At 45.4% G+C, this 18,585-nt stretch overlaps 1 protein-coding gene across 2 annotated transcripts; it reads left to right on the top strand.

Annotated features, from left to right (window-relative positions):
* Positions 1–1,332: 1,332 nt before the first annotated feature.
* Positions 1,333–16,977, top strand: EEF1AKNMT (eEF1A lysine and N-terminal methyltransferase). Of its 2 annotated transcripts, XM_037813005.1 has the most exons (9): positions 1,333–1,434; positions 1,593–1,801; positions 3,409–4,168; positions 5,548–5,747; positions 7,070–7,265; positions 9,363–9,530; positions 10,845–11,060; positions 14,300–14,431; positions 15,710–16,977. In XM_037813005.1, exons 2-9 carry the CDS (start codon positions 1,649–1,651, stop codon positions 15,982–15,984), a joined length of 2,100 nt encoding a protein of 699 aa, XP_037668933.1. In that variant the 5' UTR covers positions 1,333–1,434; positions 1,593–1,648; the 3' UTR covers positions 15,985–16,977. The 2 variants fall into 2 exon arrangements, with proteins under 2 accessions (XP_037668933.1, XP_037668942.1); XM_037813014.1 differs by lacking the exon at positions 1,593–1,801 and having other exon boundaries at positions 1,406–1,434; positions 15,710–16,976.
* Positions 16,978–18,585: the final 1,608 nt, after the last annotated feature.

Below are 18,585 nucleotides of genomic sequence, written 5' to 3'. Positions count from 1 at the left end.
TACATGAAAATAGATTATTTGTAGAGGGCTTTTAGATTAACGTTTTAAAATTGTAGAGTTGGAACCATATAATTTTGACTTATCCTTCAATTGTGTTTTAAAGCAGTGGTTTTCAAAGTGTGATTCCTGGACCAGTAGCATAAACATCATCTAAGAACTTGTTAGAAATGCAAATCCTCAAGCCCTACTCCAGATCTGCTCAATCAGAAACTCTGAGTGGGGGGTGGGGTGCCCATGAATCTATATTTTAACAACACCTCCAGCTGATTCTGACGCATGCTAAAATTTGAGGGCTACTCTTTTAAATCAATGTCCCCTGTAACCTATTTAATTATTAAGAGCTTATCTATCTATTTCTATTTATGCTAGCAAGATCTATATCCCAGACTACAGATACCCAATTCCACGGCTATTTGCGCTCCTCAGTCTATGTAGTCTTCCTGCTACTCATTATGCTCTCAAAGGCCCAATGATGCACGTATTTCAATCTTTTAAAAATAGTGCTCTTCACAGAAACCTCAAGTTGTTAGCATAAAATGAACATTTGAAAGTACAGTATGTCCAGTAAATGTATAAAATAACAAGCAGCAGCAACTAGAGATAACATGAGAATGACAATCGAAGGAGACAAGTTATCAAAATGAAAGTCTTAAGTTTTGCATACTGTGTTTTCAGGGGAGAAGGAAGAGGGGGTGGGGAGACACCGCATGTTATCACTATTAATAGTGAAACCTTTTTATTTTGGTGTAAAAAATTTATAGCCAAGCGCCATTTTGCTTTATATTAAACTCGAATTATACAAACAAAGTGGCTAAAATAAGGTGTGTGTGTAGTGGGGTTGGGGGTGGGGCAGAGTGCAAAAGATAATACGGTTAAGATATGCAGTTCTCTTTTATAGTGGACTGCCTCTAGTCATCCCCGGTCCCACTTTCTTCTAATCGACATGTTTGTCTTTTCGTCTTCCTCCCCCAGTACGCCGTCCGCCAGCAGCATTCAGCTCTTGTCTGATCCATGACCAGGATTCTAGAACCAGCCGCCAGGCCAACCAAACCCCAAGAATCAGAGCCTGGGACGCCCACGCGCTCTCCGTAGCGACTGAATAATCCCAGACAATAGAATACCGCCCCCGAGTAAAGCCTGATCGCAAGTACTGGGATCTGAGCCTGGCCTGGACCCTACCGGCCCGGCAGTTCCACCCCGTCTACGTCATACAGCGCTTGTCGCCTGCGACGAAGCCGCGGGCGAGAGACGAATGCGTCGCAACCAATGAGGTTCCAGGAACGAAAATCTGCGCCCAATGAGTTGCTGGGATAGTCTGGGTGGCCGACCAATCGCGAACCCTCGAACCCGGATATGCTTGCTGGGTTCTAAAATCGAGCTTTGAAAAAGTGAGGGGCTTACCACGTGGGATGTGGGCTGTGCGCGTGGAGGAGGGTGAGTGTGCTTTAGGGTCAGGGTCTCGCGCGCGTTCTTTTGGCGTGTAAAGATAATCCTTTTGGGTTTTGCTTTGGGGACGAATCAATGTGGGTGGTTGTCTGTGGAAAGAATTTCCCTTGCACTGTCCGGGAGCCTGTGTGGATACGCTTTTTCAGATGGTATCTTTGAGGGAATAGGAGAGTCTTGAAGACGCAACTCGGACAGTGGGAATATGAATCTCTTACCTAAAAGCTCCAAGGAGTTTGGCTCCGCTGACTATTGGGAGAAGTTTTTCCAGCAGCGAGGGAAGAAAGCTTTCGAATGGTATGGAACCTACCTGGAACTGTGCGGGGTGCTGCACAAATATATCAAACCCCGAGAAAAGGTAAGGTGCATGGCCTGGCAGCTCTGTATGTGTGCTCAGAAAGGTGGGAACTGATAGCAGTAGTGCTGCACTTAATAGACGCTGACAGGGGAAGGGGCCCTAATTGGGCCTTTATTTTCGGGATCCCGGTGTATTGTGCTGGTTAAAATATTTTCCCAAGGTTCCCAAGTTTTCAGATGATAGAACTTGCCCCTGCCTCCCTGCTCATCCTTGAATTAATAACCCCACTGGTGGAGCGAGTGCTTTAATAGTCTAATCTGAGTATCAAGTACTGTGCTCAGCCTTTAGGCTACAAGAGAATTAAGACATAAATCTTGCACATATTTCGGAAGTACAGACCGTTTTTAGATGTGAAAAGTGGTAAGTACAATAATAGGAGGCTTGGTAGAGGTGCGGTTGTGCAGGAGGTAAAGAAAGAAGAAGGGTAGAAACCTTACATTTGTCGAGGAAGCTTATGTGCCAAGCCTTATGCTGGGTGTGTGCAGACATACGATTATTGCATCCTCACCATAAGCTGTGAATTGAGTGGTGGAACGTGCATTTTACAGATGACGAAACTGAGTCTCTGAGAGCCAGTTTTTAAAATTTTTTTTTGTTTGCCAGAGATCACTCATGTAATAAGTAGTCACATGGAGATTTGAACTTAGGCCTGACAGGATTCAAAGCTTATGTACTTCTCATTGTACCTTGCTTTTCCAGAGATGGTGACAGCTGAGCTGAATTTTGAGGGATGAATGGGAGATTGCTGAGGGAAGATTGCCCTCACAGAGAGGGAGGCAACCATGTGTGTTTTAAATTTGGCTTCAGAAACTAGCTGAATATCACAGGTGGAATTTTTTTTAATTCATTTTTATTGAGATATATTCACATACCATACAACCATCCAATGTGTACAGTTGTTTACAGTAACATCATATAGTTGTGCATTCTTCACCCCAATCTATTTTTTGAACATTTTCCTTGTACCAGAAAAAGTGAAAAAAAAAAAAGGATAAAAAATAAAAGTAAAAAAGAACACCCAAATCCCCTCCCCCCGCCATTTTTCATTTAGTTTTTTGTCACCATTTTTCTACTCATCCATCCATGCACTGGGTAAAAGGACTGCAATCCACAAGGCTTTCACAATCACACTGTCACACAGGTGGCCTTTTGAATTCTCACAAATTGTAATTTATTGTTTGGTATTGAAGGCATGAATGCATTGAGGAAGTAGGATTTCAGCAGGCCTAGGCTTTCAACTGTAAAACAAATAGGAAATTTCAACTGTAACTACTGTATTTGGATCCTGTGACTTCCTATCAGTTCTTGAGTAATAAATGCTTGTGTCAGAGAAATGAATACCCGTGCTTAGTTTGTTTTTACAACCCAAAGTTCATTGTCACATAACGTGCATTATTGTAGCTGTGACTTCACTAGTGAATTCCTCTAAGCAGTGGTGTTTCAAGTTGGAGTCTAAAATCAGCTCTGTTTCATTGCTCTCTCCTTACACTTGCATCTTCACTTTCTGGAAACGTGCAAAAGCCAAGGCAAGACTTGGTTCCTTGAAGTATCTTACACACGTAACTTTGCCTCGATCACCTCCTCATTTGTGTTTTTTTTTCCTGCAGGTGCTGGTGATTGGGTGTGGCAACTCAGAGTTGAGTGAGCAGCTATATGATGTGGGCTATCAGGATATAGTGAACATTGACATCAGTGATGTTGTCATCAAGCAAATGAAGGAACGCAATGCCAGTCGACGGCCCCAGATGAGTTTCTTGAAGATGGACATGACACACATGGAGTTTCCTGATGCCTCATTCCAGGTGGTGTTGGACAAGGGCACCCTGGACGCTGTTTTGACAGATGAGGAGGAGAAGACCCTGCAGCAGGTGGACAGGATGCTGGCTGAGGTTGGCCGTGTCCTGCAGGTGGGCGGTCGCTACCTCTGCATCTCTCTGGCTCAGGCTCACATCCTGAAGAAAGCAGTGGGTCACTTCTCTCGGGAGGGGTGGATGGTGAGGGTGCACCAGGTGGCCAACAGCCAGGACCGGGTGTTGGAAGCAGAGCCTCGGTTCTCCCTGCCTGTCTTTGCCTTCATCATGACCAAGTTCAGGCCAGTCCCTGGCTCTGCTCTTCAGATCTTTGAGCTGTGTGCTCAGGAGCAGGGCAAGCCTGTGCGGCTGGAGAGTGCCGAGCAACTGGCCGAGGCGGTGCGGGAGCGGCAGCGGTATGCCTGGCTGTGCAGCCAGCTGCGCCTCAAGGCCGGGCTGGGGAGTGTGTCTCTGGACTTGTGCGATGGGGACACGGGGGAGCCACGCTACACCCTCCACGTAGTGGACAGCCCCACCGTGAAACCATCGAGGGACAGTCATTTTGCCATTTTCATCAGTGAGTTGGGATTTGCTCCCTCTCTTTGTTGGAGGGGCTGGCTTACAGGGGCTGGGGCTTGAGCTTTGGTGGATGGGTATGTTTTGGCCCTTATTATCTTGCAAGGGATGGTACTTCCAGAGGGTGAGAATAGCCGAGGCATTATTGTATTGTATGATGAAGGGAAGTAGCTGCTCTTCAGGTACTGCCTAGACTGAGGCTTGCTTCTTCCCATCTTCCACTGCAAAGGATTGATGAAGTTCGAGAATGGGGTTGGTAGGGAGGAGAGAGAAATAATAATAAATTTAGGCAAATCACACATTGCATAGAGTTGTTTGTCACTTTCTAGCATGGAGTAGGGGAAGCAGTGCTGGACTTGGGGGCTTAGGACATGGATTCTAGTCCCAGCTCTGTAACCTGTGAGCTGCAGGACCTGGGGAAGTTGCTGTGTTTCTCTCCTGAATTCAGAAAGTCAGTACAGAATAGTAGCTTAAAATGTGAGCTCTGGAATCAGACTATTTGAGCTCTGGTCATGGCTCAGTCACTTCCTGGTGGTGTGATGTCAGACAAGTTACTTGGCTTTCTGTGCCTCAGTTTCCTCTATAAAATGGGAACAGTGATAGTAACTATCTTGGGTAGTTGTTGTGAGAAGTGTAAAGGTTCTTAGAATGGTGCCTGGCATACAGTAAGTATAAGTGTTGTTAGCCATTGTTATTAAAAGGGGTAAATGATACCAGATTTATCTTAATGAGGATCAAAAGAGATGTATGAACAAATGCTTTCAAAAGTAGAAAACTAGACAAATATAAGTTGTTATGGTCATGCTGGCAGTTTGTTTCCTAATGGCTGAGCCATTTTTCCAAGAGAGATTCCATAATAACTGCCCACCCATGGGAACAAATAGTGCAGTGAGTATGAGCAGAGACTCTGGCACCAGACTACCTGGGTTTGAATCCCAGCTTTGCCACTGGGATTACAGTATGAACTTGGGCAAATAGTGTAACTTCTGTGCCTCAGTTTCCTCATTTGTAAAATGAGAAAAATAATAATAACTGCACCTTGGTTTTATTGTGAGGATTCGATGAGTTTATATTTGTAAACTGCTTGAAATAATGCCTGGCATGTAATAAGTGTTTGTACTATTTTTCTTGCACTGGGTGCCTGCCTCCTTCCCTTTACATACACGTTCACACTATTTACCCACCCCGTGGTCCTGCCTCAGGTCTGACCAGCTACATTACCCTGGATATTGCTCACTAGGGAACTGATAGCCCTGCAGTGGGTCATGGCTGGAAGAGATGATGGTCCTGGGCAGGGGCTGGCTGTCTGCCATGAGGGGCATGTTGGCTGTGGGCTTGAACACTTTCTCGGACTCCTCATCACCAAATACCTTTTTCCAGTTCCCCAGGGCCGGGAGACAGAGTGGCTCTTTGGCATGGAGGAGGGCCGGAAGCAGCTGGCGGCCAGTGCAGGCTTCAGGAGGCTGGTCACAGTGGCTCTTCACCGAGGTCAGCAGTACAAAGGCATGGACAGCATCCAGGCCGAGCTGTCGGCCAGAGTCATGGAGCTGGCCCCGGCAGGGATGCCCGGCCAGCAGCAGGTAACAGCTTTGGCAGCAGCCTTCACAGCTCTCTGGAGAAGTCCTGTTGTCGTCCAGTCAGGCAGAGGGAACCTTGGAAAGAACAATGACTAGTCTGTGACCCCAAACTGTTTCTGGAGGGTGTGCCAGCAGCTTAGGGCTTAATGGGCAGAAAAACACCTTTCCTTGCCCCAGGCATGTAGAGGAAGACGAGTGGTTATCTTTATGAAGAAACATAACTTCTGTGTCAGATGCCACAGGGTCAGCATGAGAGAAATGCTCTGCACTTTGCAGGCCCCAGTTCTTCATATCGAGGGCTGCCCAGACCTGCACCTCTTCTCCCTAGTTTTGAGCAGGACTTCCTTGGCCGTTGTCTTCTCAGAGCGATCATTACCTGAGGGTGGAAAGGGAAAGGGCCAAAATGCAGCTCAGTGCAGTTTTCAGGATATTAGCATCACTGATCTGATGTTTTACTGGGAAATTGAAGGTTTTTGCCAAAATGATGGATGCTCACTGTTATGGTAACAGATCTCAAAAGAGAGGCTGGTTTCCAGCCTTTGTTCTGCCCTCTAAGCTGACTTGTATTTAGAGAAGAATTTGTGCTTGGTTCTTCCTGAGTAGGATTTGGGGTTGATTCCACCAGGGAAACTTAATTCAGGGAGGCCCAGGGCCTGTGAGAGGCTCATTTGTGACTTTCTTTCCCCAGTACCTGTGTCTCTGCAAAGTCAGAAGTCAGTGGTGATGATTATTAAATATACCTGTAGGTCTTTAAAAAGAAAGAGATGGAAAGATTAGGGGGAAAACTAGAAAAGTTTGGGGGTGGTGGTGGATGTTCTTTTCTCCCGAAGTTTAAAAGCTTGGGGGAAAAAAGATGAGGATCACTGGGGAAAGAGAGAAGTTTCTCCAAATTTGGAGTGGTTGTTTTCCCTTCTGGATTTTGTTATCTTTGTCCCTGTCTAGATTCCTTTTCTTACAATGACAGTCCCTTCCTGAGGGCTCCCTCTAGCTTTCATTGCCCTGGACTGTTGGAAATCCTTTTAATAGTCCAGGACACTGAGGAGAAACATTTTTCTTGGGGAGAACTAACCACATTTCACTAGCAGTTTGGGAGATCCTTATGTGTTTAGCTGATTTTCAGAAGATGACTTAAACCTTGTGAGGTTTCTCCAAAGGCCCTAGAAAAGCACTCTAATAGAAGAGCACATCTGTGGAGTGTTGCTGCCCAGGACCTGGTATGGGGCTTCCTTCCCGCACATACACGCCAGGGGAAGGGATTCTGATTGCTGTGTTTCTTGTCTGGCCCCTCTCTCCTTTCCCCACCCCGGCTCTGGCTGTACCTTCAGGTGCCCTTTCTGTCTGTGGGTGGAGACATCGGGGTCCGCACCGTCCAGCACCAAGATTGCAGCCCTATGAGTGGAGACTACGTCATTGAGGATGTGCAGGGGGACGACAAGCGCTACTTTCGGCGGCTGATCTTCCTCAGCAATAGGAATGTGGTGCAGTCGGAGGCGAGGCTGCTGAAGGATGGATCTCACAGAGGTGAGGCCGCTTGGGCACGGTGGAGGGACACAAGGGGGGCATGGCTTGGACTCTCAGAATGACCTGGGAGCTTGGCCAAGATGTGGTCACAGGTATCTGTGACCAGAAGCATACAGCTCTGTAGGTTGTCCTTTTAGGGTGTGAGTGACGATAGACAGAATAGCGGCATATGTTCTGTTCTTGCGCAAAGACTGGATCTTAAATGATAAGGAGCAAGGGTGGAGTTTACCAAGTAAATGTGATAATCAGATTTACATGTTGTACCATATACTTGTTTATTTCAGCAGGCCTTTGTGAGGTGAGTCCTGTCTTCCTCCACAGCTCAACTCACTATCATCTGCCCCAGGGGGTTTTGCAGTGTGGGGTATCTTAGAGGTCAGCTAGCCTAATGCTGTCCAGTCGGGCTTTCTGCTATGAAGGAGATGTTCAGTATCTGCCCTCTCCAGTATGGTAGCCACCAGCCACATGTACAAGCATTTGAAATTTAGCTGGTGTGGCTGAGGAACTTTTTTATTTAATTCTATTAAATTTCAACTTAATGGTCACAGGTGGCTGGTAGCCACTGTCATTGGGCAGTGTGGTTCTGCACAATCTCCTCTAAGGTCCCACATAAGTGGTCTAGATACTGCTCGGAAACATCCATTTATGGGGAAAGCCATAGTTAGTTTACCTGTTTGTTTTGTTAGGTATATTTTTAATAGTATCAATGCCATACTTGCTTATAGTAATCAATTCAAAAATCAAATGTATAGTGTAAAAAGCAAAAGCTCCTTCCCTCCCCTTCTCATATACAGCTTCACTTTGGAGTCATGGAGTTTCAGTGATGGAATCTGGTATTAGGTATCCTGATTTCCAGTGGTCCCCTTTGCCTGATTGTGCTGTCCTCCTGGGAAGGTCATCTGGGAAGGGGGTGAACAGAGAGAATTCAGAAACTCGTGAGGTCATGGATTTGCCTTGGTCTCAGGATTACATTACTCTCAGCAGGACGGTTTTCTTCCTTAGGTTTTCCCCTGGCCAAGCACACCCGTATTTATTGGTTCCCACCTTCTTGTTTGGTCACTCCGACTGTGGGTCAGCTCACTTTCATCTCACTAAAGCTGTAGTAAAATTGCTCAAAGAACATCTTACTCTCATTTTGGTTTCCGTTTTTTCATCATTGCCCATTCTTTACCTTCTCAGTATGTTTTTCTCCCTGTAGAAATGATCTCCCTCATGGGAGTACTGGTGACCAAGAAAGCAAGGATGTTTAAAAGGTGATTTAACAACCCTGAAAGGTGCACCGTGCTACACATCAGTACCTGATGCTGCTGTGTCGCTGTGCAAGCACAGAACCATCTGTTTAGTATGATGTCCTTGAGCAGTTGAGGGAGCAGGAAGAAGGAAAGTAGAGGGGCCTTTTAAATAGGATTTCTCCCCTTCCGTAAACGCTTGTATTTCCATGCTCAGTAAGGTGGTAGATATTCCTGTCTGTGTGGTGCAATAGAAAGATGATAGGCTTGGGAAACAGGCAGTCCTAGGTTCAAATCTTGACTGCACTATCTAATGATTCTGGTCCTAATAACTCTTCAGCTCCTCAGTTTTTCCATCTGCCAATAATTGTAATAATTGGTTTGTCATAAGAGCTAAAAGAATTAAGTCCTAGTAAAGTAATTGGTACAGAGGAGGTTATTAGTAAATACTAAAAGAATTTTGAGTGAACTTTTCTCCTGGTATTGGCCTTTTGTATCTCAGAGTGGAGGCTGGGGCTCCTTAATTGAGTTTTCCCAGGTTCTTGGCCGTGCCTTTACCATTTCCCTTCACTGACTTGCTGACATCCAGTGGTGTACTGTTAAATGTTGAAAAATGTCTCTTCAGGAAACAAAAAAAGGAGCCCCAATTTGTAGCATTTGCCCATTTCCGTGATGCAGATACTCCCATGACAGCTGGTTTCAGGCTGCCAACATGTAGTCAGCCAGTTTGCAGCATTCCTGAATATTTAGCACTGGGCTGTCTTGGGTTAGTTCAGGTTTGCTCCAGCACATTGCTACTGGTATCCCTTGCTTTCACAGGGATTGGTGTACTAAGCATAGGCCGTCACTCTTCTTATCTCTCATTTAGCCCAGAAGAAACGGAAAAAGGACAGGAAGAAGCAGCAGCCTGCTGATCTGCCTGAGGACTTTGCTGCAGCCCCATGGCAGTCCATTGATAAGAGTTACCTGTGCTGTGAACACCACAAAGCCATGATTGCTGGCCTTGCCCTGCTGAGAAACCCAGAGCTGCTCCTAGGTGAGGGAGATGCCTCTGCCTTGCCCAGTAGGGAGGATATAAGATGACAGAAGTGACCAGTCAGTGTCAGCTGCTTTGCATTTTGGGAACAGTGATTACAGACTGACAGATGCATATGTATTCATGTGCCAGCCATCTTCCAAGTTGATGAACATCCAAGTAACTTTTGCTACAAATTCAACTTGTAACCTTGAAATGGCTACGTGTTAGTATGTTAATTTTTTATCTTTTTTTCATTTCTTTTTAAAATTGAGGTATAAAATATATTTAATGAGGTATGCAAAGAACACAAATTTTAAGTTTTTTTAGCTTGATGAGTTTTTGCATATATATACACACACATATATATATATATACACACTCACATACACACACACACATATACATACACACACACCAGATGGTAGGTTTTAAAATCATGCCTCCAATGCTTTTGCACTTTAGGAGATTTCTGGCTTTTCAATAATGCATTATTTGTGCATCAGATGCAATTCTATCTTGAATTTCTACTTTCAAAAAATACACATTATAGTTACTATAGTTATAGCCTTGTCACTAATACCAGGTTTGGATCTGATCACATTAGCAAAAATGTTCATGTTTCTGTCTGTGCTTTAGACTGTCCTTGCCCAAAGTCCATGGGTATGCCTTATTTAAACACCCTGTACTTTTGGCCTATCTTTTGATGTCCCTGGAATCTCACTCAGTTCTTAGATTTAATTCTTAGAGTCTGTCTCCTTTTAGTGAATCTTTCTTACTTCTTGTCTTCCTGCAATCCCTCCATGGGTTGCTGTGGTTTCTCTGTGTTTACTTATGGGGTTTGGGTCTTTGTTCTCTTCTGATTTATGGGTTTTGGGTCTTTGTTCTCTGATTTATGGAATTTGGATGGATTTCCTTTGCTCGGATGGGGTGTCTGAGAGGGTGGTTGTTGCCTTTGAGTCGGGAGTTGGGCAGTGGGCATTGTACCTATACTGCCTTGCTGTCAAGGGCAAAATGTCTTGGTCATTATCCTTCCATTTCCAGGAGGCGTCTAGTAGCCCTTATGGTGGGACTCTTGATATGATGTCAGCCTAGTGCTTTGAGATCTTTATGGGGCCATAATAATATCACACTGGTTCACCTTTTAGATCTAGTCATTGTGAAGTCAGGGTTGAGGTTTCAGAAGTCAGACTGACTCCTAAATTTCTTGGATGAGATTGGGAGGCAGGTCTGTAAATCTTGTATCTCCTAGACAGAGCCAACAATCTGATTCTCCCCTTTGCCCCCTCTGGGGCTGAGCAGATGGCAAAGTGATACTCTCTTCTTTTATCACAGAGACCCCACTGGCATTGTTGGTGGTAGGCCTGGGTGGGGGCAGCCTGCCCCTCTTTATCCATGATCACTTCCCAAAGTCCTGCATCGACGCTGTGGAGATTGACCCTTCCATGTTGGAAGTGGCCACCCGGTGGTTTGGCTTCTCCCAGAGTGACCGGATGAAGGTCCGTATTGCAGATGGCCTGGACTACATCACCAGCCTGGCAGGACAAGAAGGTACTACTGTTGGAGATTTGGGGGGTGTTGAGAGATTGATCCAAGGTGGTTGTGCCTGCAAGAGCCTCTAGAATTCATCTCTTAAACGATGTCATCGACATCATTCCAGTCTTCCACCTGTTCATTTGTTCATTCATTTGTTGATATATTTATTCAGTAAATAATTTAGATTGCCACCTATATGCTCAGCACTGTGCTAGGTGTTAGGGTACAGCAGTAAGTGACACAGACCATTCCTGCCCTTGTGGTGCTAATGGGCCAGTGGGCTGCTCTGCTGACCCTGTAAGTTTGCTACTTCCTCATCATCCCAAGAAACTTGAAGCCTGTCACTGGGTAGGGGGAAGGGGAAGAAAAGGTGGGCTGTGTGTTGGGAGGTGTTCATTGTAAATCCTTCAGTTGGGGGCAGAAGCCAGAAATAGAGCAAAATGGCATTCATGTAGAAAAGTGGTTCTCAGATGGGGGCAGTCTTGCTTCCCAGGAGACATTTGATAATGTCTGGAGACATTTTTGTTTGTCATGACCATGGGTGGCTCAGGCCACCCTTCCCTGGTCTGCCTGTTCCATAATAGATACTCTAGTTCTCACTGGGTAAGAATATCTTCCATTAACAGTGTGGCAAACCAAGATGCCTGTGAGTATTTTGTTTTGGGGCTGGACAGATACTACCTTAATTTTAATTACAAATTGAACTTCGAACCATGTCAGAATTTCATGAATTTCCTCTCTGAGATTGGGACCAGTTTGGGTGCCCAGGCCCAAGATGTACCAACCAAGGCAAGTGGTTGTCCGGCGCTTCTCCGCCCCGCCTCGAGTCCTCGGTCGGCCGGCGATGGGGACCAGAGAGATAAGGGGAGAGAGGGTGCGGACAACGTCTTACCCGGAGCGCTTGTGATCACTCAGGACTCGCAGCAGTGGAGCATGTAGGCTTTTAATGGGACTAGGCAACTTGTCCGGCGCTTCTCCGCCCCGCCTCGAGTCCTCGGTCGGCCGGCGATGGGGACCAGAGAGATAAGGGGAGAGAGGGTGCGGACAACGTCTTACCCGGAGCGCTTGTGATCACTCAGGACTCGCAGCAGTGGAGCATGTAGGCTTTTAATGGGACTAGGCAATACAGGTTCCACCCGGGGCGAGACGCCTCGGGGGAGAACAACCTCGATGTGGCCGTCAGGCGCGGCTCCTTGTGGGCTGTCTCACCCTACCCCGTCCGGGTAAGACCTTTTATACACAATTAACAACCAATAAGCTTCTAGGCTAGTATCGCGTATACAGGATTTCGATTGGTAGGAGCGGGTGGCGGATACATGCGTCACTATGCGGAAACAGGATGCAGGCGCCATCTTGGCTCACTCGGTGGGCGGGGGTAACTCTAGAGCAGGCTGCAGCGCACACGCTAGGCCCGACTCGGGAGGCGGCCCTCCACAGAGTGGGAGCCGGGACCGGGCGGGCCGCTGGGCATTACTCGATCGCGGGCTCGGCGCCGGCTCCCCGGGCAGCAGCGCAGACGCCCGCGCCCCGGCACCCCTCGGCCGGGCGCTCGCGGCTTCCCAAACGGCACACACACGCGGCCCGGTACGAGCCCACCCGGGCCCGGGGGCTTCCCGTGCGCAGAGCACCCGCCCGCAGCGGCGGCGGCGGCGGCGGCTTTCCACAAGTGGTAGGTACTCAGTACTTGATGGCCACTGCTGTTGCTAATGTCTCTAGATTGGTTTTGAATGGCCCTGGCCATCTTTTATAACCACCCCGATCTTCCAGAATTTTGGAGGGCTGAAGGTTACAGATATGAGCCATCATTTTCCCTGGACTTTGATGAGCCAAGGTGTTGAAATTAAAATCAGATCTGCATTTACAGACACTGCTGGATATACAGTAATCCTAAGTAGATACTTACTACTTATTGAATAGTCAATAGAACAGCTTTGTAATTTGCTAAAAACAAAGCAGTGGCATGCCAAGTCTACCCTCTTGTTTAAACAATTTAACATTATGGGAAGGAGTGGATCCAGTTTAGTTCTTCCCAACCTATTGAGCAAAATCATTTCTTTCTTGAGCCAGCTATTATCAGAGTAACTGGAAAAGATACACTAACTCAAATTTCTGAACATTTTATTCTAAGAGGCAACATATGCCGAGTTTGCCGATTTCCCTTAAGTTAAGGTTACTATTAACTGGGTCAGCCCTCAAAGGCCTAGGCAGTTGCTTTGTATAGATCAGTGTTTCTCAGTGCTGGCTATATTTATTTGGAGAGCTTATACTTAACCTAGGGAGCTTAAAAAAATGTCAGTGGCTTCCCATCTCTCTACACCTGCCCTTCAGACCCCTAGAGTTTTTGACTCAGGTGGTTAGAAGTGGGATCCAGGCTCTCAAAGTATTTAGAAGCTCCCAAAGAGTTTCTAGTGTTCCACCAGGTTTGAAAACCACTGGTATAGATGGACTTTTAACTAAGTAATATTTTGCTGCCATGGATCCCATTGCTGAATGTGCCTTTGGAAGGTGCTTTTAAATGTGGAAGAATGTGAGGCGACGGCCCTGTCTTTACTTTGAGGGTACATACAGCAGAATCTTCCCTGAATTTTGACGGTGCCCTTACAGACCCTTCTGGCTCAGCCGTGCTGTGCCCACCATGGGTCACCGAGGAGATGTAGTGTGGGAATGGAAATGGCATTACTTTTTTTTTTTTTAAATTCAATTTTATTGAGATATATTCACATACCATACAGTCATCCCCGGTGTACAATCAGTTGTTCACAGCACCATTATATAGTTGTACATTCATCACATTCAATTTCTGAATATTTTCGTTACCATACACAAACAAGAATAAGAATAAAAGTTGAAGTGAAAAGAACACCCAATATATCCCATCCCCCCATCCCTCCCTGTTATTCATTCACTTTTTGTCCTCATTTTTCCATTCATCTGTCCATACACTGTATAAAGGGAGTGGGAGCCACAAAGTTTTCATAATTACACAGTCACACAGTATAAGCTATATAGTTATACAGTCGTCTTCAAGAATCAAGGCTACTGGGTTGCAGTTTTACAGTTTCAGGTATTTTCTTCTAGCTATTCCAATGCGCTAAAAAACTAAAAAGGGGTATCTATATAGCGCGTAAGAATAACCTCCAGAACGACCTCTTGACTCTATTTTGAGATCTCTCAGCCACTGAAACTTTATTTTGTTTCTTAATGGCGTTACTTTATCCAGCAAAGGCAAGGACTTGTTTGCTTTTCTTTACCAGGACGGCCTCTCTATGATGTCATAATGTTTGATGTAGACAGTAAGGACCCAACACTGGGAATGAGCTGTCCACCCCCAGCATTTGTGGACCAAGCTTTCCTGCAGAATGTCAAAAGCATCTTGACTCTTGAAGGTATGGAGAACAGAAGGTTGGAGGGGGAGGAGGAAAGGGTCCTTTTAAAAAATTCATCTTTTAAATGAAAAATGCATGTTAAGTGTTTAGCTTGATAAATTCTCCCAACAGAATATTTCCAGCAACCTAGAAGTCCACCTCTTTCTCTGTCCCAGTACATGTTTATCTCCACAATGGGAACTACTATCCTAACTTTTATCAGCCTAGCTTAATTTGGCCTGTTTTTGTTCTTTGTGTGAATGGAATCACAAAGACTGTCCTCTTAAGTGTCTGGCTTCTTTCATGCAACATGGATGTTTGCAAGATTCATCCATAGTGTTGTGTTTTACACTGTTCCTTCTCATTGTGTGACTATACCCTATAGATCATTTATCCGTTCTACTGTTGGTATTTGGGTGGTTTTCTGTTTTCAGCTATTATAAATAGTGCTACCATCAACATTCTAGTCCATGCCTTTTGGTGAAACATGTTTGCCAGTCTGTTGAGTATATATTTAGGATTTTAATTGCTGGAGGTTATGCATATGTTTGGCTTTTGTTGATGCTGCCACACAGTTTTCCAAAGTGGTTGTAGCAATCCACACTCCTGCCAGCATGGTGGTGCTAGCTACCACTTGACTGCTTCCCACATGCACTATACTGAGCAATATGTTACTTAGTCTTCACAGCAGGCTCACTTTCAGATGAGGAAACTGAGGTTAAGAGACTTGCCAAGGTAACACAAGGTGACACAGCTGGGGCTCCAGCCCAGCTCTGTGTCACTTGAAAGCTGGAGCTCTAACACCCACTTTCATAGCCTTCCAGGTGATTTAGTTTGGTGTAAAATACTGTGGGGAACATGGTTGATGCTATTTGACAACCTTAATTGTTAAAAATCAAGGTAACTTTGACTCTCATTGATTGGTACTCCCTGATGTTTATGTCAAGAATATATAATCCTATGGAGTTGGTAAATTCTTTCTTTGGGTATTTATTCTTTCTTGAAGCAATTCTTTGGGAAACTGAGGCATAAAACATGTAAAATTTATGTTAGCACAGAGGAGGAGCAAGGAATAAGGCTGAAGCTCTTTCACAGTTTCACATATTCCCCATGCTTTTCTCTTTCTGCCATTGTAAGTTTACTAGGTGTTCTCTGCAAATTCACTGCTGCTAACAGTGCATTTCTTAGTCTGCCAACATCCCTGGGGCAGGAATTGGTATTTTCTTTAAAGCTTAACCTCTCTCTCTAACACATCCCTTGATCTGCAGCCATTCTGACTGTCTCCTTCCCCCCCTACAGGTGTCTTTATCCTTAACCTTGTGTGCCGAGACTTGGGGCTGAAGGACTCGGTGCTAGCTGGGCTCAAGGCAGTCTTCCCCCTCCTGTATGTTCGGCGAATTGAGGGTGAAGTCAATGAGATCCTGTTCTGTCAGCTGCACTCTGAGCAGAAGCTTGCCACACCAGAGCTCCTGGACATGGCCCAGGCCTTAGAGCGGACCCTGAGGAAGCCTGGGAGGGGTTGGGATGACACATATGTCCTGTCAGATATGCTCAAGACTGTGAAGATTGTATGATCACTGAGGCCAAGCAGTCTTCTCAGCATCCTGCGAGACTGACTTTAGACTTCTTGCTTACCAGAGACTGAAGAAATACAATGCACAATACTTTTTAAGCCTCGTATTTTTCTTGATTTCCTGCTCATCCCATTGTGACCTACAGCCTGGTGGGGCTGCCCAAGGACCTGGGAAAATAAAAGGGTCCATCCCACCCTGTCCTCTGCAGTACCACTTGAGTTGATGCTCTTTGCTTCCTGTAGTATGCCCTTGAATAGGATTCCCTGTTGGAGCCCCTTGCAGATGCTGCGTGCCTTAACAAGTCTGTGCACCATACTCCTCAGGACTGAAGACAATCACATTTGATTGCATCTGTACTTTACTAGTTTGCTTTTGCTTTATCCCTGTATTGGTTCTTTAGGAATGAGTTCAAGTGAGATAGTGGATCACTCTGTGCCAAAAGACTGTCATTAGAGTAGGATCTCCATAGATATGAAAAAGATTTGAGAGAACATCTTTATCTCCTTGTAGGTGGAACTGCTGCTAAATGGGTCCCAATTTTTAGGGATCTGCTAACCCCCTTGACTATTTAACAGCTTTCCTTGACCACCCTTGTGGCCCTAGCCATTTGTTTGTTCTATCCTTGGTGGAGGGAGTGTGTGTAGCTGGCTCCATGATTGTGTATGTCAGAGACTTGGCATTTGCTTACAACATTTATTAAGTTAGCTACATGCCAGACCCAGCAGAAAGAGCTGTGGTGGAAGAAAAGATGTTTAAGAATGGCCAAAAAATCAGTTTAGTAATAAAAGTTAACATGTTCCAGATATTCTAAATGGTCTACATGTATTACCTCATTTTATCTGAGATAATGGTTGTTAAATCCTAACTACATCTAAACCCAAATCTCTGTTGAGCCAGAAGCATCAATCTTAATCTCTTTTCCTAAAGAAGTGGTTCCAAGGCTGGCTTGAATTTCATCTCTCCTGATTGTATCAAGGCTGACTTAATAATAAAGGCCATGGAAAATAGGCCTTGTCACAATCCACTACCCTTGTATATCTTTTCATGGGCCTTTTAAAATGGACTTGAAACTCTTGAGGTCAAGCATATTTCAAAGTAAGGTTATCATCCTTACAAAATTGTGTCAGCCCCCTGAGGAGATGAGGGTGCAGGGTAGTGTTTTTATATCTTATCCATTGGAAATAGGTTAGTGCACTAACTTCAGAAGTTGTCTCCCTCAAGCCAGTTAATGAGAACGCTGTCCCTTTTGCTCTTCCCCTGTGCCCCAGAGAGCGCAGCTTTGGTGAAGCTGCTGTCATTTTCTAACTTATAAACTCATGCAGTGTTAGGATAGGTTATAGATGCAGAGGGTCTGAGTGAGAGATGCCCTGGTCTGACTCAGTCCTTCAGTGGTCAGATCACTGTTAGGTCACCCTTGAGGGCTGTGCAGTTTGGGGCAGCACAGTTGCATGGTACAACCAAGCCAGGGGATGAGAATGATGAAGACACATCAACTGTGACTTAGGAGGAATGGTCCAAGGAAATAGGTGTGTTTACCCTGGAGAAAAGTCTTTGGAGGGGGGAAGGGGCAATCAGGGGTAATGATAGTTACCATAAAAATTTTGAAAGAGTATGAAATAAGAGTGAGGGGGTTGGTTATGTATGCCTCCAAAGGCTGAAAACCTCTTAACAGAAATTGCAGTTGGGCAGCTTTCAGTTCAATTTCCAACAAAGAGGAGATTTTGTACTAGTGGAGACCAGTGTCTTTATCAGAGCGTGTGGTGGCTGCAGGCTGTTTGCTTAGATCCTAGACTAACTCCCCTTGGACATTTGGGGAAAAGAGTTTTGTCTGTACAGGCAAGGACAGGCCTGCAACCCATCTTCCGCTAGTGAGCTTGTTTGCTTTTGAATTAATGATAGGCAAATAGGTCTTTATGAGAATTTTGGCTAACTTTAGGCACATGAACTCTGGAGGAGGGGAGGGTTATAAACTCAAATGCCTAGCAGACCAGGTAAATAACAAACGTGTGAAGTGAGCCAGATGTAAAACAAAAAGGCAGCCTGCTGCAAACAAGAGCAAATGCTTCCTGTTCAGCTGAGTGTTCTGCAGAGACGCTATCTCAGGTTGGCTAGATCTTCAAAAGAAGCCAGGAATTCTTGAGTATGTGTGTGTGTATGAGAGAGAAAGCTTGGTATTAAAATGTTGGCCAATCAAAACATACCTTCAAGCCATATTCAACCTGTGGGCAGCAGTCTGCATCTTCTGCTGTAAGGGCACAACCTACTTTGAGAATCTGTCATATTCCCAGGCTCTGAGCATAAAATGAGAAACGAGCTGGTAGCTACCAGTCACCAAAAAGATCCCTTCTTGTTATGTCCTCCATTTTCTACAGTGACAATAGCTGAGTGGAGATGGTCCCACTGTCCTTAGGAGAGTGTACATTTTAACTTTCTGGGACTATCAGAGTACTGAAGGAGACTAAATCAGGACTAATTGGCCCCCACAAAATGAATTCTGCAACAATGTTAAATTGGTGAGGATGACTATTGCTCCTCTTCTCCTCCCCTACTTCCCCTCTTGTTCAGTTTATGGCTGTGCTCCAGTCTTCTGTCCTGAATCAG

This window comes from Choloepus didactylus, chromosome 2 (genome assembly GCF_015220235.1).
Source record: "Choloepus didactylus isolate mChoDid1 chromosome 2, mChoDid1.pri, whole genome shotgun sequence".
Classification (NCBI taxonomy): Eukaryota; Metazoa; Chordata; class Mammalia; order Pilosa; family Megalonychidae; genus Choloepus; species Choloepus didactylus.
The sequence above is the reverse complement of the archived record's forward strand: the minus strand, read 5'-3'. Positions and strand labels throughout refer to the sequence as shown.

What these genes read in the sequence shown, in the direction of transcription:
- EEF1AKNMT (XM_037813005.1), top strand. Translation starts at nt 1,649, where the DNA reads ATGAATCTCTTACCTAAAAGCTCCAAGGAGTTTGGCTCCGCTGACTAT. An exon ending in TCATTTTGCCATTTTCATCA is followed by an intron (nt 4,169 to 5,547) that starts GTGAGTTGGGAT and finishes ACCTTTTTCCAG; the next exon opens with TTCCCCAGGGCCGGGAGACA. An exon ending in AAACCCAGAGCTGCTCCTAG is followed by an intron (nt 9,531 to 10,844) that starts GTGAGGGAGATG and finishes CTTTTATCACAG; the next exon opens with AGACCCCACTGGCATTGTTG.